This window comes from Balaenoptera acutorostrata, chromosome 16 (genome assembly GCF_949987535.1).
Source record: "Balaenoptera acutorostrata chromosome 16, mBalAcu1.1, whole genome shotgun sequence".
NCBI lineage: Eukaryota > Metazoa > Chordata > Mammalia > Artiodactyla > Balaenopteridae > Balaenoptera > Balaenoptera acutorostrata.
In genome coordinates, this window is record NC_080079.1 from 47,747,475 (window position 1) to 47,773,728 (window position 26,254).

Genomic DNA, 26,254 nt, shown 5'->3' on the forward strand with positions numbered 1-26,254 from the left:
CTATTTTTAAACTACCATTCAAAAAGTAGTATTTTAAGAAATATATACTATGATTAACATGATGTGTTTTATAGAATGGATACATATCTGAATGCCAGTCTGAATATGGAACAAATACATGTGTTAAAACCACACTGGAAAACCAAATGTTCTTTTTTTACAAAAAGCTTGAAATAAAAAGGAACTTGCCAGTAAACTCAATAAACTTTCACGTATGGGATATTTGTTTTAAATCCCCACCCACCCCACCCCCACAAAAAAAATTGTAGATTTGAGTAGAGCCATTACATGAAGGCTCATTTCTGTACAACATGGAAGCTGGTTACATAGTCAATGTTAACTTCCTAAAGTGCATCTTTTGAAGACTTGTCTAGTAAAACTGCAGTATCAAATATAAAATACTTAACACATGACATGCAATAACAAAGCTAAATCATTATAAAGTTTTTTAAACTACTTTTAAAACTTTTGATTCACCAAAGAATAAAGATGTCAAATACAGTAGCATTCTCATTCTCCAACAGTATGCATAATATGCTTTTGTTATTTGGCAAATCTTTTGGAGTCGAACAAAAATAATGCAGTCTAAACAATATTTCTTCTGTCATTGTAATACGATTCCTCGGGCAGAACAGTTAGGTGCAGAGCAAGAGTTAGATTTTTGGAAGTTTTGGTGCGTTAACCACAGGATTTGCCTCCTGTAAGTATCTCCTCCCTGCACTCTTGTAATCATAGGTGCAGCTGTGAGTTTCTGCATAGCGATGAGATGCACAGAAGTTGTTTCCACATCTAAAGCACAAAAAAAGTTTATGTGAATAGTCACATTTCTACAAGAGCCTCATCTCTTTGGGAGATCAAAGCTTGATTTCAGGTAGTCCAGCAGGAGCCCTTTAGTTCTCTTTAGAAGTGCAGGGCTGACATTTCCCTTCTACTCATAAACAAGCACAAGCACCCCAAAAAAAGAACCGGTTAACTGTCTATGAATATGAGACTTTATAATAAAGAATCTCTTCTGGAGTGAAACAGGCTGTTGACCTCTAGGAAGTAGTAAAACTGCAAAAAGCAATAAATATATCTACCACTTCCTCTTATATCTAGTAAACCTGGGAGAACTCTGAATTTCTGAGAAATTCAGTCTCATAAGAAAATTAAATTATGTAAAACCTAACTATGCCATGAAAGGATTTTAAAGTACTTCTAGCAACAAGATAAGCTGTTTCCATTCGAACAGAATACACTCTAAAAAGCAGCAGCTTTGTTTAATGCCTGGCCTCAACCTAAGGGCAGACACCATCCTTGGAGCATATTAGCAATGCTAATGAAAAGATAATTATGGGTAGGAAAAAATTAATTATTTTTATAAACATATTATTCATCTGTTTTGAAAAGTGTACCATATAATCATAATTTGTAGTACATTAATGTTAAATTTAGTCCTTTTTTGTTTAATTTAAAACAGAATCGGGAATTCCCTGGTGGTCCAGTGGTTAGGACTCCACGTTTCCACTGCAGGGGGCAAGGGTTCAATCCCTGGTTGGGGAATTAAGATCCTGCATCCTGCATGCCACTCAGAGCGGCCAAATAAATAAATAAAATAAAATAGAATCTTGGAGGAGGGGTTCTTCCAAGCTACAGTCAAAGAGAAACCAAGTATATCTATCGTAAAACAAAGAAAGTACACTTCCATTGGTTTATATATCCTACTTTAAAGGGCAGGGGAGGATCTCATGACTTTGGAAACACATAAGCTATCTACTTGCTCTTTACTTCAGCCAATAAGGAGTTCAGCTGGGTCTGCTATTTGAACATCATCTTAATGATGTTATGAATAGGCAATTTAAAGAACATTTTGTATTGTATCCCCACACTGGGTCACCACAAAGAAAGCATCTCAGCTTTTCAGCTAGCCAACCTGCCTGCATTCGTAGCTAGTAGCCAGTCCAGTTTTCTTTCCACAAAGAAAACAATGCTTTGTTGTTTTCTTCTTTGTTTGAATAGGGGCTTTCACGGGTGGGAGGTGATGAGTACATTCTCCTGTAGGAGAAAGCACACCTTGATTAATACAGACATAAAATTCTAGATGTGAAATACTATTAAAACATTAAACACATTCCTGCCACAGCAAACCTCTAAGCCATAAAAAATTAATTAGTGCTTTTTTCTTATATCTAAAATTATTTACAAAGTTGCAAGTAAAGATGCACTAGAACTGTTATATTTTTTAAGGTGGTAGGTTTCTACTGACTAAGACATATTTTTAGGACTTATATTTTTTACATACCAACACCTTTCTAATTATTTCTGAGGACACTCAGTATATTTAAAGTATACTGAACTTTGGCAGAGAATCAAGAAGAAGATCTGGTTCAAAATCATATTTATGAGGCTTCTGAGGAACAATATAATATGTATTACAATCACCCTGTTCTTTCACACCAAGAAGGAGCACAAGAATATCATGAAACTGGTCTTTTAGACCTAATTATACCATAGAAACTAAATTCATCAAACCACGAGCAAGTTATTTATTCCTTCAAAACTTCAATTTGTTCATTTTTACGATAACAGGACATGTATTTTTCTCCCTAAGTTTCTAAGTGTTTAAAGGTCAACTCAGTTCTCACATACAAAAGCATTCTGAAAATTTTAAATGTTATATTTATATAAAATATCATATTATCAATAGTGACTCACAGGGTACACTGCTCGATTTCACAGTACTACTACCTTTTCAGAAAATATTTACTAAATTCTGGGCTATTGTAACAACTTGATTTTTTACCTTAAAAATAAGAGCACACCTGCTATTATATGAGAAAGAATTAAATCAATTTCTTTAAATACGAAGTGAAATGCTTTTAGAACTGAGCAGAATTCCAACAAACCCCACTCATAAGCAGAGAGACTCAATGTCACTATCCATACTTGTTACACTAACAGTGTAAGTACACAGTGCGTGGTGGCACCCAAAGGCCAAGAAACAAGAGGCAAACAAAGAAAGCAAAAACAAAGGGAAGAAGTGAGAAGAAAAATGGTAGAGTGCCAATAGAGATGATACCTATTTTTACTACTGAAAAAGGTTTGAGAGGTCTGGGCTTAATGTTTATCTGGCAGCTAAAAGTCTCTGAAAATCCTTCAAGGGTTTGAAAAGTTGGAATTACAATTAATTGGCACTATGCCTTTTGCCATGACCCAAATTGGGTGCTGGATATACAAGCCCAGTAAAATTAAGTATGCTTTATTACTAGTCTAAAATACAGTCCCAGATCTTGCCCAAAACTGGAAAAAAAAATTGCCTAAAACTGGAAACTAACTTATATGACTCCTAATGGTGGCCAGGCACCAACTCAAGTTAATAAGCACTTTCTTCTTCAAGTGCACTTAGAGTTATCAAGAACATTTCACAAAGGTGATGGGATACTTTCCTCTTCTTAAATAATAAAAATAAGACAAACATCTGCACAGGACACAGAGGAAAGGCATATACTACCAGATATCCTCTGAAGCTCATCTAATTGCAATTATCTTTGAAATTCATGCTTAGGATATTCTTCCTTAAACAACAGTAGAAAAAAAAATCTGTTGACGAAAATTTAGTCCAGTGTAGTCATATTTTCATGTTTTTCTTTGCTTGGGGGTGCTTAATGCAATGTTTCCCAAGCTTTTTTTTTATTCAAGAACTCCTGTGAATGTGCAGAAACAGAGAACATAGTAGTGACCGAAATAAGGTGGCACAGAAACATAACCGCAGTCTTCTCCTATGACAATGGTTTCCATATATCCTTCTACCAACCAGAGAAAAAAAAAATTATTAGTCATATACTCCATGCTAGGAACCAGCCCTAATATATAGGTTCCCTACTACCAACAGGAAAAATTCAACTTCTATGGATTGACATTCAAGGTCTTACATGTCCAATATGACACCTTTCTAACTTTCCAGAGTCATTTTCTGTCATTTGCCACATCATACCCACCCTGAATGATGTGCCAGACCCATTCACATGTGCAGTCTTTTCTTCTAAAATGCTCCAGTGACCTTGTCAACCTAGTAAAACTCTACTCATCCTGTAAGAAGATACCATCAATCATCAACTCCTCTCTGAAGCCTTCTCTCAAATGTGTAATGAACATATGAATAAAGAAAAAGTCAATAAAATAATGCCAATGCGAAGAGTTGCTTTTCAGAACGAGAGTAAAGATATTTGGATTAACTCACTTGTTTGGCATTTCCTAAATATTGGTCTAATTGGTCTAATTAGACCAGTATTTAGGAAGTATGGTCTAATATTTGATCTAACACAATAATCTATAAAAATTCACCCAACAGAATAAGGCAGCAAACGAAGTATTAAACAGTGTTGAAGATGCAAGTTTGGTAATCATCTGCCTAAAAATGATAACTAAAGCTATGAAGATGGATAAGATTTCCAAGGGAGACCCTACAGTGAAAAGCAAAGAGGACCAGTGGAGGAACTCGATTAAGTCACTTAAACAAAACTTATGCCAAAACTTTCACAGACTCTTCTAGGTAATTCAGAATGATACAGTTATTAATGAAAGAAAACAGCGGCAAGTTACATAACTCTAGTTTGGAGAATCATCACTGCACGTAGCAGCTGATGACTTGACCTAAATGAAATCAATCAAAAGAGTATACACCCGGGGACAAGCAGAGGGATTGGTAAAACAAGTTAAAAAGAAAACTGAGGCTTAAAAAAACCAAAAACAAACAAAACCAAAAATCTACAAAAATGTAATAGCCCAGAATAAAAAAAGAAATAAAATGGGAGAAAGAATGGAAAAGAAAAAAAAAGAAAACTATTTCAAGAAGAAGGCCATAACAATCAAGTAAGATAAGGATACAGAAGTATCCACTGGATTTGAAATTATGGAGATCTTTGGTGACCTCAGCAATGGCAGTTTCAGAGGAGCAGCGAGAAGAGAAGAAAGCACTGTAGGCTGAATTAGAGTTGAGAGAGATGGGACAAGTACAACACAAACTTCCAAGAGGCTGAGCTGTGGGTTAGGACTGGACAGATTTAAATAGGTGTCAAAGAAAAATAATTATAACATTAAAAGTAGATACATTACAATAATCAAAACAGTGTGGTACTGGCATAAAGACAGACATACAGATCAATGGAATACAATAAAGAACCCAGAAATAAACCCTCACATATATAACCAAATGATTTTGACAAGGGTGCCAAGACCATTCGATGGGGAAAAGGACAGTCTTTTTAACAAATGGTGCCTCGAAAACTGGATATCCACATGGAAAAGAATAACGTTGGACCCTTACATTACACCATATATAAACATTAATTCAAATGTATGAAAGACCTAATGTAAACCTAAAACTATAAAACTCCTAAAATAAAATATACGGGAAAAGCTTCATGTCACTGGATATGGCAACAATTTATATTGAACACAACACCAGACACAGGCAACAAAGGAAAAAATAGACAGATTGAACTTCATGAAAATTAAAAACTATTGTGCATCAAGATATTATCAACAAAGTAAAAAGGCAACCTACAGAATGGGATAAAATATTTGCAAATCATATATATGGAATTAACATCCAGAATATATAGAGTCACCTAAAACTCAACAACAAAAAACAATCAAATTCAAAAATGGGCAAGCAATTTGAACACATATTTCTCCAAAGAAGATATGCAAATGGTTAAGCACATTAAGAGATACTCAACTTCACTAATCATCAGGGAAATGCAAATCAAAACCACAATAAGATACTACCTCACACCTGTTAGGATGCCCACTATCAAACAAAACAAAACAAAACAGAAAATACCAAGTATTGGTGAGAATGTAGAAAAACTGGAAACCTTGTACACTGCTGGTGGGAATGTGACATGGTACAGCTACTACGGAAAACAGTATGGCAGTTCCTCAAAAAATTAAAAATAGAATTACCATATGAACCAGCAATTCCACTTCTGGATATATACCCAAAAGAACTGCAATCAGAGTCTCAAAGAGATATTTGTATACTCGTGTCTGTAATAACATTATTCACAACAGGTAAAATGTGGAAGCAACACAAGTCTCCATCCATAGATACAGAGGTAAGCAGAAAGTTGTATATACATACAATGGAATATTATTCAGCTTTAAAAAGTATGGAAATTTTGACACATGCTACAACATAGATGAACCTTGAGAACACTATGCTAAGTAAGCCAGGCATGAAAAGACAAACACTGAATGATTTCACTTATATGAGGTACTTAGAGTAGTTAAAATTATAGAGACAGAAAATAGAACAGTGGTTGCCAGGGCCTGGGGAGAGGGAGGAATGAGGAGTTAATGTTTAATGGATACAGAGTTTCTGTTTTTCAAGATGAAAAGAGTTCTGGAGATGTATGGTGGTGTTGGTTGGCCAAAAATGTTAATTACTTAATGTCATTCAATTGTGCACTGAAAAATGGTTAAGATAGTAAATTTTGTTTTGTGGGTTTTATCACAATAAAAAAAATAAAAAGTGGATATATTAAGACTTTAGAACCTTGGGCCTTATACAGTGGTGGACACAAACCCTAGGTATCTCTTTAAAGATATGAAAGTAACATGGCAACCATAATATATAATGTATTCTTTAGAACTTTGGGGCTACAAAGGTGGTACATCTTTGGTAGAGTTTCCATCTCTAGTCTGGGTATTAAAACACAAAAAATGATGATAGTAATGGCTTCTTAGGAAATAATGGCTGCCCAGTGCACCTTTAAGGTGTTATTGGTAGAAGTGAGTGCTAAGAATATAGTCATTTCTGCTACTATGCCTTGGAAAGGGCTAGTCAAAGAGACTGTCCCTTTCTTTCATCCAGAAAAAAACAGTTCATCAAATGGAGCTCTTACTACTGTCCTTGATATTGGACCATGACTTTAAGAAACACCTTTCTAGGGTACTTCCTCAAAACCCATCCAGCACCCAGCATGGCTCTAGAGTGGTCAGGGACTGGGAGGGTTGCGAACGACATGTTAATTTTTCATGCATCTTATCTTTTCTCATAGATCATATCTTTTCCCAGACAACAGAGACCTCAATTTCAATTTTTGTTTGATTCTTCAAATATGTCCTACAGTCAGTTCTCATAATCATTTTCTTAAGTGGAACAAAGTTTAGGGAAAGTTTACTCTGTACATACCACAGAGAATGTTCTCATTTCTCTTTGAAAATTCAAATTCATAGTATGCATAATGCTATGATTATTAGCCTTATATTGTTTTCAAAATTATCTGTTGCTTACCTACTCTTTTCCCTGCTGCTGTATTATTTCCATTCATTCCAATACCACGGGCAGACTACAATTAAAACACAAAACATCTATAGAGGTGAGTTAATGGAAAATAGAAGGAAAGATCACCAAACATGAAATAATTATATTTTATTATAAAAATGCTGCTGAGCTTTCATTTAAAATTATTTAATCTATTTTTAATTAAATTAACTTGGAACCTGATTGTCACATCCATCAATATTGTACTTACTCTTTATCTATAAGAAAGTAAAATTCGATGGCTCAAATAAAAGTTCTTATTGAGGAAAAACATTAATAAAAATATTTAGTACTTAAAAATACATGATAAACTGTTTACACAAGGCTACTTTCAAATTACAGTTCTCAATTTAGGACTAAAACATTATTTAAAATTCAACTGTCAAAAAATTTTCTACAAACTGATAAACATTTTAAGAGAAAGTTATGAAAAGAATTCAACCTTAGGCCTCTTTATTTAATGTGTAAACAAAAAACAAACTATGTTGAATCACTACATGGATAACTAGTAGAACATATTGAAAGACAAATACTTACTAAAAAAAATTCTGTAGGTTCTAACTGGGGAGAACTTTTCCTAAGGCTTTCTTCCTGAAAATGCTGGAGGTTTGTAAACAGCCCAATTCCAGAGGTTCGAAGCCTGCCTGCCCCACGTGTGCTCTGCAAGCTGTCTCTGCTTGCGCTCCGGGCCAGTGAAGCAAGAAAACCTATGTTATTTACACAACCAACAGGCTCTTTGGTAGCCTTGTTAGCCATTTCTGTGATATCCCGAGCCTCAACTTTAGAAATAATATCAGATCTTTTCCCAGGTGAATCGACTTTAACAGCTCGAAAGCGAGTAGTCCTAGAGAAAGAAGAATCAGTTATATTTCGAATGTCCAGCGACCGAAGCACATTTTGTGAAGCAGAAGACTGGAGGTTCCCAGACTCAAAACATTTGGACTGTCTCTGTGGTTTCACCAGAGAGTGATGTAGTGACATTGGTGCAGAACAGTGAAGAGGTGATAAGAGTCTATTCTTGTGAGCACTTAATTCACGGTGGTCGAAAACTGCAGCTTCTACTGATTCACCACTCAACACTTTTGCAACATATTTAAGATGCTGCTCTGTAGCTTTCAACCCTTTATCACCATTAGTGAGTGAGGATTCTGGATTTACCTTCCGTGTGCCTTCTAAGCCACTGCTCTGTTCATCAGCATTTCCTTCGGTAAAGGAAGCAAACGAACCCACTTCAGGTAGAAGCAATTCTTCAGTTACACACTCTTCTGAAGTTGGAAATAAAACAGTGTCATCCTCATTATTAGATGACAAATTTCCTGAAAAGTTTTTTGTCCGCCTAGGTAGGGATGATCCAAGATGGAGAATAGAATCAGCAAGCTCTTTGTCATTTTCAAACTCCATAGCGGGTATCTGAGGTGGTAGTTTGAAGCCACTATTGGAATGAGACTGTGTGTTACTCTCCCAGTTATCGTCTTCCTTAAGAAAATCACTAGCGATAGATGATATGGATCTATCAGCAGGGGGCAGAGCTGCCAAACTTGAAATGGCATTGCTGGCTGAGTCAGGCAGATATGTGTTCCCAGGAGAAGGTAAACAAGACTGCCCAATGTGGGGGAGAACCCTTAACAATCTGTGGCGAGCAGCTGCCGTGGAACTACTGGAAGGTCGAGGAACTACAGGTGGACGAGGTTTTACCTTGACAGCTTTCTTAGGCTAAAAGAAAAGAGTCAATATATAATTCTTTACACGGTCATTTTCTCTGCCCATTAACAAAAATTAATGAAGGAAGAAAAGGTTACTTCTGTAACATACTGGCATTTGGATTACCTCAATCTAAAATGTTTAAAAAGATTAAAATCTTAAGCTTATGATTGAGAAGAATTTTGCTATCTTCCTTCATTGAGTATAATTTTCTGAGAATGTTATAGAAAAATAATTTTATTTTTCATCACTATTAATTATTTGTCAGAGTTTTGCAGAGAAGAAAACTGATTATATTAGGTATGACATTGCTGACCTATTTTAGATCCCCAACAACTTTTCCTAGTAAGATGAGTAAAGTATTTGGCTAGGTAGCTATTGCAAAAAAGAGTTAACAGACCTAAACTGCTATCCTTGAAAAGATCTGCTTGCAAGCCTGGCCCTTGGCCGGCTTCTAGGAACTTGTATTTCAAGAAGTAGTAGTATTTCCTGCTACCATAACAGATAAGAGTGGCTCATTGGGCCTAAACTGTTTGTGCAAGCAATATGGTTTATGCTGAACATCAACTTTCCTTCTGGGAGTCTGGAATTTTGGTACATGCTAGGCAGAGGGGGCCTCCATGAAAAGCTCCTAATAAAACCCCTGGGCAAAGAATCTTTAATGAGCTTCCCTGGTAGACAACATTCCACATGCGCTGACAACTCACTGACAGAGTAATTAGTCATATCTTATGATACTTCACTGGGAAAGCCTGTGCTTGGTTTCCTCTGGACTTCACCCCATGCACCTTTTCCCTTTGCTGATTTTGCTTTGTACGCTCTTTTTGCTATAATAAATCTTAGCTATGAATAAAACTATAAGCTAATCCTGTGAGTCCTTCAAGCAAATCATCAAACCTAGGAGTGCTCTAGGAGTCCCCAATATAGTAGATTTTAATAAAAGCATCACAACAATTTATGGTGTATGGTTAAAATTGAAAATTAAAGATATGAAGCCTTAGCGCTTATCTTTAAGATATGAACTGATATGTGCATGACAAAAGGAAGGAATACCTGATGATATACCAAATCTCCCAACCTAGAAATATAAGCAAATCTAGATAATTCAGCAGACAGCAGTTGAGGCAAGAACTAGAGGGGAGCTAAAAATCCAAAGAAAGAAGAAACTTGGAAAGATATGAACCAAACATTTCATGTCTAGCCAAACTGTCCTTTAAGTGTTATGGCTAAAGAAAAAGTTTTAAACATCCAAACACTCAGAAAATACTGTATTTACAAGCTTTTCCTAAGAAATTTATTAGAGATGAGCTTCTTCTAACCAAAAAGCATGGGTAAACTTCAGTAAGAAGACTGATAGTAAGCATGTAATATATTTAATTAAAGACCTAAAACTAAGAGTGGGGACAAGATTAGAAAAATGAGTTGTAAATGTTATACTATCTTAAAAAGCAGAAATAATGCAAATATTAAAAATGGAAGAAGATGAGAGAAAGTAAAATAAGTTCATTGATTATAACTTAATAAGTAGGAGTCAAAAGATATCTTTTAAAAATAAAAGAGAAGACAATTAAGTATGGAAAAGGCAGAATAAGGACATGATAAAAGATATTACTATAAAGTTAAACAATAGAACAAAAAATAAAAGCCTTCTGAAGTACCAAAAAGTACACACTCAACACACTCACATACCCATACACACACAAAACAGACCATAAAGAAACTGTAAATATAACAAAATAATAAGATATTAAGGACCAAATATAGGGACTTCCCTGGTGGCTCAGTGGTTAAGAATCTGCCTGCCAATGCAGGGGACACGGGTTCAAGCCCTGGCCCGGGAAGATCCCACATGCCTCAGAGCAGCTAAGCCCATAAGCCACAACTACTGAGCCTGTGCTCTAGAGCCCACGTGCCACAACTACTGAGCCCGCATGCCACAACTACTGAAGCCCACCCACCTAGAGCCCGTGCTCCACAACAAGAGAAGCCACTGCAATGAGAAGCCCGTGCACCGCAACGAAGGGTAGCACCCACTTGCCCCAACTAGAGAAAGCCCACACGCAGCAACAAAGACCCGACACAGCCATAAGTAAATAAATAAATTTATTTTTTAAAAAAAGACCAAATATAAAAGTCATACCAGTAAATGTGAATGTGATTAAGTGGTATATTTTTTTAAATTTCAAATTGGCTCACAAAGCAAAAAACAACTCTATGCTGTATATAAAAGGTCTTCCCAAAACAAAGTAAATCAAAAGTTAATAAAAAAAGACATGGGAAAGAATACACAAAGCAAATTAAAACAATAAGATATCAAGGGTTATGGGCCTGATATCAGGCAAGGAAAATTCAAGCTGAAGGTCAGAGATGAAACATTTTATAACATCTAGAATTAGCAGTATAATGAAAATACAACAGTTATTAATATTTATGCACTAAATTACACAACCACCTTCTTAAAGCAAAAACTATGGGAGATGAAAAGAAAAATACACAGAAACCCACTAATAATTACAGACTTTCACGTATCACTATTCTCATTTTAAGAGAGAGCAAGCTGACAAAAAAATAAAGAAATAGAGGACGATTTAATAATGTCAAATCTTACAGACAGCTATCAAACTTTTACCCTGATAACAGAGAATGAGCCATTTTCTTAAGTATACAAAGGACAGTCATAAAGAGTGATATTAGATCACGAATAATCAAATTCTATTAAGCAGATATGGAAATAACATTCTCTGATTTCTATGCAATAAAAAGAGAAATTTTAAAAAATTAAAAAGGCTCTCTCGCCAGGATTTTTTCAAACTCAAACTACTCTTGGATAAAAAGGGAACTATCAACTAAAAATGCAAAATTTCTTTTAAAAATTAATGAAAATACTACAAATTGACATTAAGTTCTCCCTGATGAGCTGATCTGAAAAGAATACGTCATCTACATAATATCCTGCCAAAAATGTTTGACCTGCATCTAATCATGATGAAACAATAAGACAAACTCAAACTGAGGATATTCTACAAAACTGGCCTACACTTCAAAAGTATCTGACATGAATGTCCAACAAAGGCTAAGAAATAGTTCTGTATAAAAGCAGACCAAGAAAACATTACAACTACATACAACAATGCATGATTCTTGATTGGATCCCAGATTGAAAACAGAAATAAAAATCAAAATAAAACAAAATGCTATCAAATACATTATTGAGACATGGAGAAATGTGAATATGGATGAAGTAATGTGTATCAGTGATAAATTATGTGTGTGATAACTATATTGTGGTTATGTAGGAGAAGGCTCTGTTCTTAGGAGTTATATACTGAATTAAATATTTAGGGGGAAATGTTACGATATCTGCAACTAACTCCCAAATGGATCAGGTAAAAGAAATAGGGAAAGAAAACAAATGTGGAAAAATGCTAACTGGTGAATCTAGGTAAAATTTTCATGGTTGTTCACGGGTATAACATTTCTGAAGGACTGAACATTTTTCAAAGTAAAAAAGGTAAAATAAGTGTTCAGACAAAATCTAAGAGACTTAATTGCCAGGAGCCCTAAATGAAAAGAAACATTAAAAGATTCAGATGGGAGGAAAATAATCTTTAAATGAAGCAAGTAATTGCAGGAAAGAATAAAGAGCAACAGAAAAGGTAAATATGTGGGTAAATATCAATAATATTAGCAATATAAAACAATTTGAGGGGCTCAAAATATATGTAAAATTAAAATGCATGACAACGACACAAAAGGTGTTTGGATGTATAAATGGAGTTAGTGTTCTAAGATTCTGGCATTAAAAGCAAAGTGATAAAAGTCATTTTTATTAGACTATAAGTAGTCAAGAATGTACAAATAATCTCTAGAGTAACCACTTGACAAAGCTAGTATAATAGTAAGTAGCTAACAAAGTAGTAGAGGATAAAAACTGAATAACAAAAAATAGACTAATCTAAAAAAGGACAAAAAAGGAGAGAAAAAGAAACATAAAACAGGTGGTTAAATAGAAAATAAATAGTAAGATGATAAAAATCCACATGTATCAGTAATTATACTAAATGTAATAGATGAAAATCTTAAGCTTGTCAGTTTAGATTAAAAAATAATAAAACTAACCATGTACTGACTACAAGAGACAATTCTTAAATATAGGAACATAGAGTGAAAGTAACAGAGTGGAAAGACATATAATAGAAACATAAACCAAAATAAAGCTAGCTCAGCTACACTAATAAGAAAGTAGCTTATACTAATAAGACAAGTGCATTACAAGACATAAAGAAAAACATTTTTATAATGATAATAAATAATAATTTTTATAATAATATAAACTACAAGAAAGATATCACAATTCCTTGGATATCATAAAATCTGTACTAGATCATTTGATCTAGTTTGACAGAGTTTCAAAATACATAAAGCAAAAATAAACATCTTAAAAGGAGAAACACACAAATCCACTACCAGAAAGGGAGATTTTTAATACACTTCTCTCAATAACTGATGGAAAACAGACACACACAAAAATTAGAAGACCAGAACAACACAAATAACTTATCTAATTGATATATACAGAACACTATATATATGGACAGATTACACAGTCTCTCCAAGTGTGTAAGTGGCATTTATTAATATGCTTAGTCACAAATCAAACCTCAACTAATTTCAAAGGCTTGAAATAATTTAGAGTATGTTCCCTGACCACAGTGATATTAAACTACAAATCAGTAATAAAAAGGTACATAATGGGACTTCCCTGGTGGCACAGTGGTTAAGAATCTGCCTGCCAATGCAGGGGACACGGGTTCGAGCCCTGGTCTGGGAAGATCCCACATGCCACGGAGCGACTAGGCCCGTGAGCCACAATTGCTGAGCCTGCGTGTCTGGAGCCCGTGCTCTGCAACAAGAGAGGCTGCGATAGTGAGAGGCCCGCGCACCGCGATGAAGAGTGGCCCCCGCTTGCCGCAACTAGAGAAAGCCCTTGCACAGAAACGAAGATCCAACACAGCCATAAATAAATAAATAAATAAATAAATAAATAAATAAAATTTAAAAAATAAATAAATAAAGCAAATAATTAAAAAAAAAAAAAAAGACTCTGCCTGCCAATGCAGGGGACACAGGTTCAAGCCCTGGTCTGGGAAGATCCCACATGCCGCGGAACAACTAAGCCCATGCGCCACAACTACAGAGCCTGTGCTCTAGAGCCCGAGAGCCACAACTACCGAGCCCACGTGCCACAACTACTGAAGCCCACACGTCTAGAGCCCGTGCTCTGCAACAAGAGAAGCCACGGCAATGAGAAGCCCACGCGCCGCAACGAAGAGTAACCCCCGCTCGCCGCAACTAGAGAAAGCCTGCAGGCAGCAATGAAGACCAAACGCAGCCAAAAATAAATAAATAAATAAATAAATAAATTTATATCTTAAAAAAAGGTACATAATATTCCACGTTTGTAAACTAAGAGGTTCGCTTCTAAGTAAGCCATGAGTCACACTGATATAAAGATTTAATGTAATCCCTGTGAAAATCCCAATAGCATTTTTGCAGAAATAGAATAATCCATCCTAAAATTCGTAAGTGATCTCAAGGGACCCCAAATAGTCAAAATAATATTGACACATAAGAACAAAGTTGCAGGTCTCACACTTCCTGATTTCAAAACTTATTACAAAGCTAAAACTTATTGCAAAGCTTATTACAAAGCTGTTGGTGTGGTACTGTCTTTATGTCAGTACCACACTAATCAAAATGGTGTGGTACTGACATAAAGACAAACATATTGACCAATGGACTACAACAGAGAGCCCAGAAATAAACCCTCACATATATGGTCAAATGACTTTCAACAAGATGCCAAGACCACTCAATGGGGAAAGAACAATTTCTTCAACAAATGGAGTTGGGAAAATTGGGTATCTTCATACAAAAGAACGAAGCTGGACCCTTACCTTGCACCATATACAAAAATTAACTTAAAAATGTATCAAAGACCTAAAACTATAAAATTCTTACAAGAAAACAGGAGGAAAAGCTTCATGACATTGGATTTGGCAATGGTTTCTTGGATATGACATCAAAAGCATGGGCAACAAAAGAGAAAATAGATAAACTGGACTACATCAAAATTTAAAGCTTCTGTGTATCAAAGGATACTACCATCAGAGTAAAAAGGCAACACACAGAATAAGAGAAAATATTTGCAAATCATATATATCATAAAGGGCTAATATCCAGAATATATAAAGAATTCTTAAACCTCAACAACAAAAACAATAACCTGATTCAAAAATGGGCAAAACACTTGAATAGATATTTCTCCAAAGAAGATATACAAATGGCCTACTAGAACATGAAAAGATGCTCAACGTCACTAATTATTAGGAAACTACAACTACAAACCAACTATGACCAACTACAACTAAATCAAAACTACAACTACGACCTCATGTCCATTAGGATGACTACTATTAAAAAAAAATGTATTGGTGAGGATATGAAGAAATTGGAAGCTATGAAAAACAGTATGGCAGTTCCCCCAAAAATTAAAAATAGAATTACCATATGATCTTAAAATTCTGGGTAAATTTACGAAAGAATTTAAAGTGGGGTCTCAAAGATATATTTGCATACCCTTGTTCATAACAGCATTATTCACAATAGCTAAAAGGTGTAAGCAACACGTCTCCATTGACAGATGCATGGTTAAGTAAAATGTTGTATATACATATTTACTCAACCTTAAAAAGTATTGAAATTGTGACATAAGCTACAACATGGATGAACCTTGAGGACATTGCTAAGTGAAGTAAGTCACAAAAAGACAAATACTGTAGGATTTCACTCATATGAGGTTCAAGAAAGTCAAATTCATAGAAAACAGAGAGTAGAATTGTGGTTGCCAGGGGCTGGGGGTGTAGAGAAATTGGGAGTTGTTTAATGAGTATAGAGTTTCCATTTTCAAGATGAAAAAGTCTGGAGATTGGTTGCTCAACAGTGTGAATGTACTTAACACTACTGAACTGTATGTACACTTAAAAATTAAGATGGTAAATTTTGTTATATTTATTTTACTATAATTAACAATTTTGTAATGTTAATTATAGAATCTAGGTGGTGGATAAACAGGTGTTCACTGTAAAATTCTTTCAACCTTGCTGTATGTTGGAAAAGAAAGGAAAATTAAAGACCAATTTCTCTGATGAACAAAAATCCTAAATAAAATATTAGGAAATTTAATCTAAAGACATAAAAAGGAAAATTCACCACAACCAAGAGTGGTTCATTCTAAGACTGATTTCATATTTAAAAAAAATAAATTCACCACATTATCAGAATAATTTTATTCAGTGTAAAATACTTTTTAATTTCCCTTTGGATTTCTTCTTTGACCCATCAGTTACTTAGAAGTGTGTTATTTCCAAAATATTAGATTTTCCAGATATCTTTGTTGACTCCTAATTTTATCCATTGTAATAAGAGAGCATTTTTTTTCACACACACACACACACTGTATTTTATTTTTACAAGAGATAAATAAACTGACACCAAGCATTGTAAATGGATGACCACAACAAAAGCAACAATGATTACAATTACCAAACATGAAACACACTCATACTATGAAGAGAGCATTTTTTGTATGATTTGAATCTTTTAAAACTTATTGGGACTTGTTTGATAGCATACAATACAGTTTATCTTAGTAAATGCTCTGGGTGCACTTAAAAAGAATGTGTATTCTGCTGTTAGGTGGAGCTTTCTTTAAACGTCAATAGGGACAAATAGGTTTACAGTTGATCAAGTTATATTAGAAATCTAATATAACTATGAATTTATCTATTTCTCTTTATAGCTTTTGCTTCATGCATTTTGATGTTCTGTTATTAGGTACATAAACATTTAAGATTGTGGGGAAAGAATTTTATTTTTAATAGAATTAGGTCAACTGTACTCCATCTGGAAAAAACTTGTCTTCATCCTACTTTACATTATATATGTTTTTTAAAGTTGTGAGGTTTTTTTTTTTTTCAGATGGATTGTAAATCTAAATGAGAAAGGAAAAATCATACAGCTTTTGGATAAAAAACACAGGAGCATGTCTTCAAAACACTGGTAGGAAAAAACTTCATTAAATTTTATAAAAACTAGTAATCATAAAAGGAAAACTGTTAAGTTAAAATACATTAAAATAAAGAATATTTATTCATTAAAAAAATACGAAAGTGAAATAGCAGCTGTTAGAATATCTATAAATCATGTATCTGTCCAAGAACTTGTATCCATAGTATATAAAAATTCCTTCAAATCAGTAAGCAAAAGGCAGACAACCTAATTTAAAAAATGAGCAAAATATTTGAACAAGCACTTGACAGAAGTCAGTATCTTAAAAAAAAAAAAGGATGTATTTAAACAGTGTGATTCACATGATATAAAGACTGTTGGTACAAAAGTCAATATCTTAATGGCGAATAAGCATATGAAAAGCTTAACATTATTCTCCATCAGAGAAATGTAAATTAAAACCACTACACATCCACCAGAATGGATAAAATAAAAAAGACTCACAATGTCAAGTGTTGGTGAGGATGTGACACAAACGGGAACTCTCCTGTTTCTGATGGGAGTGTAAACTGGTTCAGACACTTCACAAAACTGTTTAGCAAAACAACTAAAGCTACACAGATACCTACCCTATGGCTCTACAAGTCTATTCCTAGCTATATGCCCCAAAGAAAAGAGTGCATGGGTCCACCAAAGTCATGTATAAGAATGTTCAGAGCAGCTTTGTTGATGAAAGCCAAAAACTAGAAACAACCTAAATGTCAAAAGAAGAAGGAAGAAACGAAGTACAGGCATACCTCATTTTATTGCACTTTGCAGATAACCGCGTTTTTTACAAATTGAAAGTTTGTTGCAACCCTGTGTTGAGCAAGTCTATACTGATGCCATTTTTCCAACAGCATTTGCTCACTTTGGGTCTCTAGGTCACATTTTGGTAATTCTTGCAATACTTCAGCCTTTTTCATTATTATTATATTTGCTATGGTGATCCGTGATCAGTGATCTTTGATGTTACTACTACAACTCACGGAAGGCTCATATTATGGTTAACATTTTTTAGCAATAAAGTATTTTAAATTAAGGTATGTACATTGTTTTTTAGACATAATGCTATTGCACACTTAACGGACTACAGTATAGTGTAAACATAAATTTTATATGCACTGGGAAACCAAAAAAATTCGTGTGACTCACTTTATTGCGATATTCGCTTTACTGTGGTGGTCTGGAACTGAATCTGCAATATCTCCGAGGTATGCCTGTATAGTCATACAATGGATTAGTACACAGTAGTAAAAGAGAATGAAATGATACATGCAACAACATGGATGAACTGCAAAAGTATTATGCTGAGCAAAAGAAACCAGACCAAAGAAAGGTATATTATATATAATTTATACAAAGTTCAAGAACAGTAAAGACTAATTCATGGTGACACATGTAAGAATAGTAGTTATTTCTGGGAGTAGGAAAAGGCAGGTATTGATGGGAAAGGTTACAAGGAAATCTGGAGAGAAATTTTAATTTTGAGTTACACCTATTTTAATTTGAGTTATACCTACATGACTATATAGAAATGTAAAAATTCATCAAGTTCTATTAAAGACTTGTGAATTTTATTTTATGTACATATTACATTTCAATAAAGAAAAAGTTATTAATGGAGTGAAAAGCAAAATAATAGAGTGGTGATACATATATATGACAAAAAACTTATATCCAGAATATTAAAGATCTCCAAAAAAATCAATAAGCAAAACACATACAACCCAATTTTAAAAATGGGCCAAAGATCTGAACAGGCATTTTATAAAAAAGGATATCCAAATACCCAATAAATACATGAAAGGTGCTCAACTTCATTGATCAGAGAAATGCAAATTAAAACCATAATGTAGGGCTTCCCTGGTGGCGCAGTGGTTAAGAATCTGCCTGCCAACGCAGGGGGCATGGGTTGGAGCCCTGGTCCAGGAAGATCCCTCATGCCGCAGAGCAACTAAGCCCACGTGCCACAACTACTGAGCCTGTGCTCTAGAGCCCACAAGCCACAACTACTGAGCCCACGTACCACAACTACTGAAGCCCGCACACCTAGAGCCTGAGCTCCACAAGAGAAGCCACGCAACGAAAAGCCCGCACACCTCAACGACGAGTAGCCTCTGCTCGCCGCAACTAGAGAAAGCCCGCGTGCAACAACGAAGACCCAACGCAGCCAAAAATAAATAAATTTATTTATTAAAAAAAAACCAAAACATAATGTAACGCCACTACACACCAACCAGAACGACAAAAATAAAAAAGGACCATAACAAATACTGGTAAGAATGCATGAAAATTGCAACTCTCATTCACTATTGGACAGAATTCATTCAATTACTTTGGAAAACTGACAGTATCTAGTAAAGCTAAACATTCCTTATCAACATCCAGGTAGTGGAGATATCCATAATAAGTAAATATTAACAGCATTTTAAAAAGTAACTATTGCAAAATTAAGGTTAGGCTATCTTTTATTATCCTTCTTAGCTCTATGAAATTTTTTAAAATCATGAATTATTTTGAGTGCAGTATTATCACATTAAATACATTGCTGGCCTAAAAAAATCAATTCACCACATTTAATATCTCAATAAATAACTGAGGCCAGAAACTTGAAATGAATAATAGTTTATAAATCTTTTTTTTCCCCACAATTACCAACAGACTCAATGCTGTGAGCCCTGCAAGGATATACTAGAGAAAGACCTGGCCAAGCTTCACCTTTTTGCTGAGATTCATGTTCTCCATCTTAGCCTTCAGCAGTTTCATCTTATTCATAGTTATTGAATTTTCAATTATCTGTTGCCCAGAAGGAGAAGGCTCAATTTCCTCATCTTCATCAGTATGCAAATTATACACAGAACCACCACTGCAAAGAAAATAATAATTACTAATGAAATGCACCTTATACCTGCCCAATGACTAAAAATATTTTAAATGCAATACAAACTATAGATGTTGCTAATGATAAAACGATAAATCCATCTTGTCAATGTAAATTCAAGGCAAATGTATTTCAAAAATATATTTCTTATGAGAAAAAAAGTAAATGGGGATAAATATCATGATCTAGAATTACTGAAAATCTAGTATAGCTGAGCTTTTCTGAAGTCAGTATACCATAAGTGAAGATCTTTTATGTTTGGAAATGTAACCAGACAGAATAGCACAGATTTTAAAATGAAAAAAGACACCTTGGTCAAGTCATGACACAAATTATTAAACATATAAAACATTCCAATTACTGATCAATCACAATAACATTTATTCATAACTTAACATATTTATTATCTGGAGCCCTTTCTCTTTGACTACAGAATGCCACAATATAATGCCATAATATAATGGCACTATCACACTATCCTCATATTTATTCTTATATGTCTATCTTTCCCCTTTATTCCCCCATATGTAAGCAAGTTGAAAGCAGATATTAATATTAGGCTTGGGACTTCTCTGATGGCTCAGTGGTTAAGAATCCGCCTGCCAATGCAGGGGACACAGGTTCGATCCCTGATCTGGGAAGATCCCACATGCTGCGGGGCAGCTAAGCCTGTGCGCCACAACTACTGAGCCTGCGTGCCACAACTACTGAAGCCCGTGCGCCTAGAGCCCGTGCTCCACAAGAGAAGCCACTGCAATGAGAAGCCTGCGCACCGCAGTGAAGAGTAGCCCCTGCTCACCACAACTAGAGAAAGCCCGCAGGCAGCAATGAAGACCTAACGCAGCCAAAAATAAATTAAAAAATATATATATTAGGCTTTGCTCATCTTCCTAGTCTTAGCACCTGGCACAATGCTTGGCACACATTTAACAAACGTTTGCTAAACTGAACGCAAACATAATTAAAATTTCATTCAGCTTTTTCAGTAATGGGAAAATTAAAATGGTACACAAGGTCAGCATATTTGAAGAATGACTGAAATTTTAAATTGAGCATAAGAAGCATGTGCACTAGTCACCGTGCCCAATTTACTGTATCTATGCTAAAGAAGTATGAGAATAAGACTTCCTGTTCTATATGGTTGTAAGAAATGGAAACAATTTAAGATAACCTTAATAGGGCATATTCCATAACACTTCTGAAGGACATACTACCACCACACAAAGGTAAAGCAGAGAGTGGATAGCCCCATTCCTAAACTTTACATGGTGAAACTGGTGACATTCTGAAATCATGGGTTAATTACATTGCACAGCAGCCACAGGTATCAGGAGGAAGAAGGGCAGAAATTGGTCTCCATAGCCAATTCAGTCCCTAGTGTTTGACTCGTGACTATCATTTCGATCTATTATAGATGCCTAGTATAATATGAAAATTGACACAATGGACACAACACTAAATTGACACTGCTACCATTTACTGAATGCCTACTCTGCCAGGCACTTTCCGCATTATTATTTCTAATCCTCACAAAAACTACATAAGATGATATTACATCCCATTTTATAAATGAGGAACCTGCAGTTGAGAGAGGTTAAATGATTTTGTTCAAGACCAGAGACCCAGTAAATGGTGCACCTAAGATTCAAATCCTCTGTCTGGTTCCAAAGTCTATTCTTTTTTTTTTTTTTTTTTTTTTTTTTTAAAGGATTTTCTTATTTATTTATTTATTTATTTATTTTTGGCTGTGTTGGGTCTTCGGTTCGTGCGAGGGCTTTCTCCAGTTGCGGCAAGCGGGGGCCACTCTTCATCGCGGTGCGGGGACCGCCCTTCATCGCGGTGCGCGGGCCTTTCTCTATCGCGGCCCCTCCCGTCGCGGGGCACAGGCTCCAGACGCGCAGGCTCAGCAATTGTGGCTCACGGGCCCAGCTGCTCCGTGGCATGTGGGATCTTCCCAGACCAGGGCTCGAACCCGTGTCCCCTGCATTAGCAGGCAGATTCTCAACCACTGCGCCACCAGGGAAGCCCCCCAAAGTCTATTCTTGATACTACTTCCTATTGCTTCCCCAGGCACCAAACAATAGACCTTACTGCGTCATACTTATGTGTCCAAATTAAGTAACAGAATTTATAGCATGTGAAGGCTCTCATCTTGAACTTAACTATACCTGAAAAGGAAGGTTGAGGTGAAGATTTTTGCCAGTTCACCCTTGGAGTTGGAAGGAATGACTCAAGTATATTCTATTCTTGGTCACCTTATAATACTTTAACTTCAACTACTTCTCTGTTATGTCCTGTAGCATTTTAAATTTATCCATATTAAATACTAAAAGAGGTTTCTGACCCAACCTTCCTGTCATAAAAAACTGGTCCTTTACTATTTTCCCACAGAGACCAGTGTGTGTGTGTGTGTGTGTGTGTGTGTGTGTGTGTGTGTGTGTATTTGTACGTTGAAAAGTACAATCATGATAAATATTTCATGGGCTGCATTTTAGAGGATAAAAAAAATTTTTAAATTCACCTAATTTAGGGACTTCCCTGGTGGCACAGTGGTTAAGACTCTGCGCTCCCAATGCAGGGGGCCCAGGTTCAATCCCTGGTCAGGGGACTAAATCCCACATGCATGCCACAACTAAGAGTTCGCATGCCGCAACTAAGACTCAGTGCAACCAAATAAATAAATAAATAAACATTAAAAATATATATATGTTAAAAAAAAAATTCACCTAATTTTTTCAAAATACCACATTATTGTGTTTCCTCTCACAAAGCATAGATCAGTTAGAAGCCAATTCCAATTTTTTTCTAAATGGAAAAATGTAACTAGACCAGGATAACACAGTAATTTATAAACTTAATCCAAGAATATTTCTTTATTTTTAAACATTCTAAATATTTTCTTGAATGCTATATTTAACTTTTTCTAAATCTTTTAACCTAATAATAGGATTAAAGAATAAGAGATGGGCAAATGTAATATTTATTCCAACAAGAATATTATTCACCCTGAAGCCAACTCCTTATGTGACTTTCACAGATAAGTTACCATTTAATTAAGTGTTGCAATGCCTCCTTTTATTTCTTCCCACTTAAAAAAGCAGTAAGGTAGCACAATTAACTAAAAAGATTTGAGACTAAAAATGATGACTGGTACAAGATTTTGTATCAGAATGAATCAAATAATTCTGTTTCTTCTTAGAGCAAGAGTCAGCAAACTATGAACAAGGTCAAATTCAGTCCACCACTTTTTTTTTCTTAATAAATTTATTTATTTTATTTATTTATTTTTGGCTGCATTGGGTCTTTGTTGCTGCGCACAGGCTTTCTCTAGTTGCAGCGAGCGGGGGCTACTCTTCATTGTGGTGCGCGGGCTTCTCATTGCGGTGGCTTCTCTTGTTGTGGAGCATGGGCTCTGGGCGTGCGCGCTTCAGTAGTTGTGGCTCGCGGGCTCAGTAGTTGTGGCTCGCGGGCTCTAGAGCGCAGTCTCAGTAGTTGTGGCGCACAGGCTTAGTTGCTCCACAGCATGTGGCACCTTCCCGGACCAGGGCTCGAACCCGTGTACCCTGCATTGGCAGGCGGGTTCTTAACCACTGTACCACCAGGGAAGCCCCCACCACTTATTTCTGATTGGCCCACAAGCTAAGAATGGTTTTTACACTTTTAGATAGTCGAAAAAATCAAAATAATAATATTTCATAATGTGAAAATTATGTGAAATTCACATTTGTGTCCAATAAAGTTTTGCTGGAACACAGCCACACTCACTTGATCACATATTGCATGCACTGCATACTGCTCTTATGCTACAATGGCAGAGTTGAATAGATGCAGAAGAAATTGTATGTGGCTCTCTCATTGCTTTGTACTGTGGTTTAGCACACTATAAATCACAGTGGCACAGTCATAATCAACAACACTTTGACTGCCATGTGTGTCACTGTACAATGACATTTTATTACCAGTACGTATCCAACATGTCAAAATGAAGAGAAGAGTGGACTTCAAATGCTGCAGTTTTAAGACACAGTAGAGAGTGGATCATTTTGCTATCAACTAAATAGCAAAATATGGTGTTTATTATACAATGACACTATAGCTATGCTAAAGAAAAACAACATATTTGGACATTATCAGACTAAGGACTCATCACAACATTCCCAACTTGCAGGAAAGCAATGGTCAGAAAAAGCAGAAAATTTAAAATGGAATATCTCATCACAGTATAATTTCTTCACAAAAATAAATGAAAATAAGAGTGCAACCAAAAGAAGTTTCTGAGTGGCTTATTTACTAGCCAAACAAGGAAATGTTTACCAATTGTGAATTAATTAAGCCATATTTGATCACAGCAGTTGAAAAAATGTATCCAAAGAAAATAAACTTGTTTAAAGACTACATCTTTGGCAAGAACAATTTCTAGAAGAGTTGAAAACACTGGAAGCAACATCAATAGTTAATTAAAAAATCAGGCAAATGATTTGGAGTCATTTTCCTTGGCTTTTGATGAGTCAAGATAAGCTAGATACTATTCAGTTGTTTTTGCTTATTCAGGGTATCAAAACCAAATTTGAAGTGACTGAAGAACTAGCCCCCATGTATTGTCTGCATGAAACAACTACATTTAAGAATATTTTCAAAGAAGTTGCTAAAACACTAACAGTACAACTTGAAGTAAAATCTACAAGTGATGGAGCAAAAATATGTGTGGAACAGGAAAAAAAAGCTTTTTTGGACAAATTTACAAAGCTAATGAAATGTAAGGTGTTTAAAACCTATGGTTACTCATTGTGTTATTCATCAGCAGGTAATCCTGCAGTAAATATTTCCATCTTTCATGTATTACGGAACTAACAGTGTCAATGGTAGACTTCATTTGTCTCATGGACTTAACCATTAGTTCAATGGCTTGGCAGTAGCAGCTTTATTGTGATTTTTTTTCAGCTCAGGGCTGACACTGAATTTTTCTGAATGAGAAGAACCACTCCCAACCGCTAATATCCAATGCAGAATGCCTTTGGAAATTAGTTTTTGCTGTGTACTTGATAATGTTCCTTAGTGAATTCCACCTAAAATTACAAGGCAAAACAGTACTTACATGAGAAACTTACACTGCAGTAATGTCAAACTGACAACTAGCATTACTTGGAATCACATGTAATATCATGCTTTCAAAAGTTAAAAACAAAGAGAGATCTCCATTCCCACACAAATTTGCAGCAGACATACTTTCCAAACTGAAATTACACTCCCAGCAGCATTTTCATACCTCACTGCAAGTTAAAGGAAATCTGTGTATTTCAAAATCTATTTAAATGTGCAATTGAGAAGCTCCACCTATGTTCAATTGGAAGTGACTGATCTGCAACATAATGAAATGCTAAAGGCAAACAGCAAGGGAAGACTAACAGAATTCTATAAATGCCTTCCAAGTGATGAATATGCTCAATTAAAATCATATGCTCATGGACTGCTATCATTATTTGGCAAGTACCTATCTGTGTGAAATGAAATTTTCAAAGATAAAGTGCATAAAATCTCATTCCAGATCAATATTAACAAATGAACTTTTACAACTGATTCTGCAAATTTGATAGGCAACACTAGCTTTCAACCCCTTAACTAAACTATTACTTCCACACAAAAGAATTCCATTCTTCTCGTCAGTAGACCTGAATTACACACACACGCACACACACACACACTATTCTTATATTTTGAATTTTGTCTGTAAAAATTTTGTGAAAATTTGTTTTCTCTTGTTATATAAGTACTTACATGGTATCCTTAGTTTTATCTCTTGGCCTGGAAACCCTAAAATAGTTACTGTCTAGCCCTTTACAGAAAAAGTTTGCTGTGCTCTATTGTGGAGTAAGAAAGCCTCTCCTAGAATAGGCAAGATAAGGTATGACCAGAAGAGGTTTTCTGCTCTGCTTCCTCATCCACCCTATCCCTTCTCCAATTCTGGTAAGTGAATAGAGAGGAAAAGAAAAATAAAAAATATCTTAAGAGGAACAATAATAATACAATTTTAACTGAAATCCATAACAACATTTGGATTGTGTCTTAAACACAAATAGAAGTTGACTGGGGAAAAACTGGGGTAAAAGGAGTAAGTGATGTTTTAAGCAAAGGAAAAAAGATGTACAAAAACATGGCATAATTAAAAAGACCTGTAAAAATGATGATAACAGGTTTTGAAGGGCCTTCCATGCTAAGCTACGGAGCTTAGATTTTCTCCTTGAGGAAAGGAG

The 26,254-nt window shown here is 35.3% G+C and overlaps 1 protein-coding gene across 6 annotated transcripts in view; it reads right to left on the reverse strand.

Annotated features, from left to right (window-relative positions):
- Positions 1-260: 260 nt before the first annotated feature.
- Positions 261-26,254, reverse strand: part of ZFAND4 (zinc finger AN1-type containing 4) — an 81,633-nt gene continuing 55,639 nt past the window's right edge. For 5 of the 6 annotated variants that reach the window (XM_057531523.1, XM_007176303.2, XM_007176301.2 and 2 more), the window contains 5 exons: positions 19,841-19,988; positions 7,847-9,022; positions 7,280-7,334; positions 1,917-2,034; positions 261-789 (listed from right to left, as the gene is read on the reverse strand). In XM_057531523.1, the coding sequence (XP_057387506.1) occupies positions 654-789; positions 1,917-2,034; positions 7,280-7,334; positions 7,847-9,022; positions 19,841-19,988 (1,633 nt within the window). In that variant the 3' untranslated portion in view covers positions 261-653. Of the gene's footprint in view, positions 790-1,916; positions 2,035-7,279; positions 7,357-7,846; positions 9,023-19,840; positions 19,989-26,254 lie in introns of those variants that run through there. The other variant, XM_007176302.3, reaches the window with a different exon arrangement.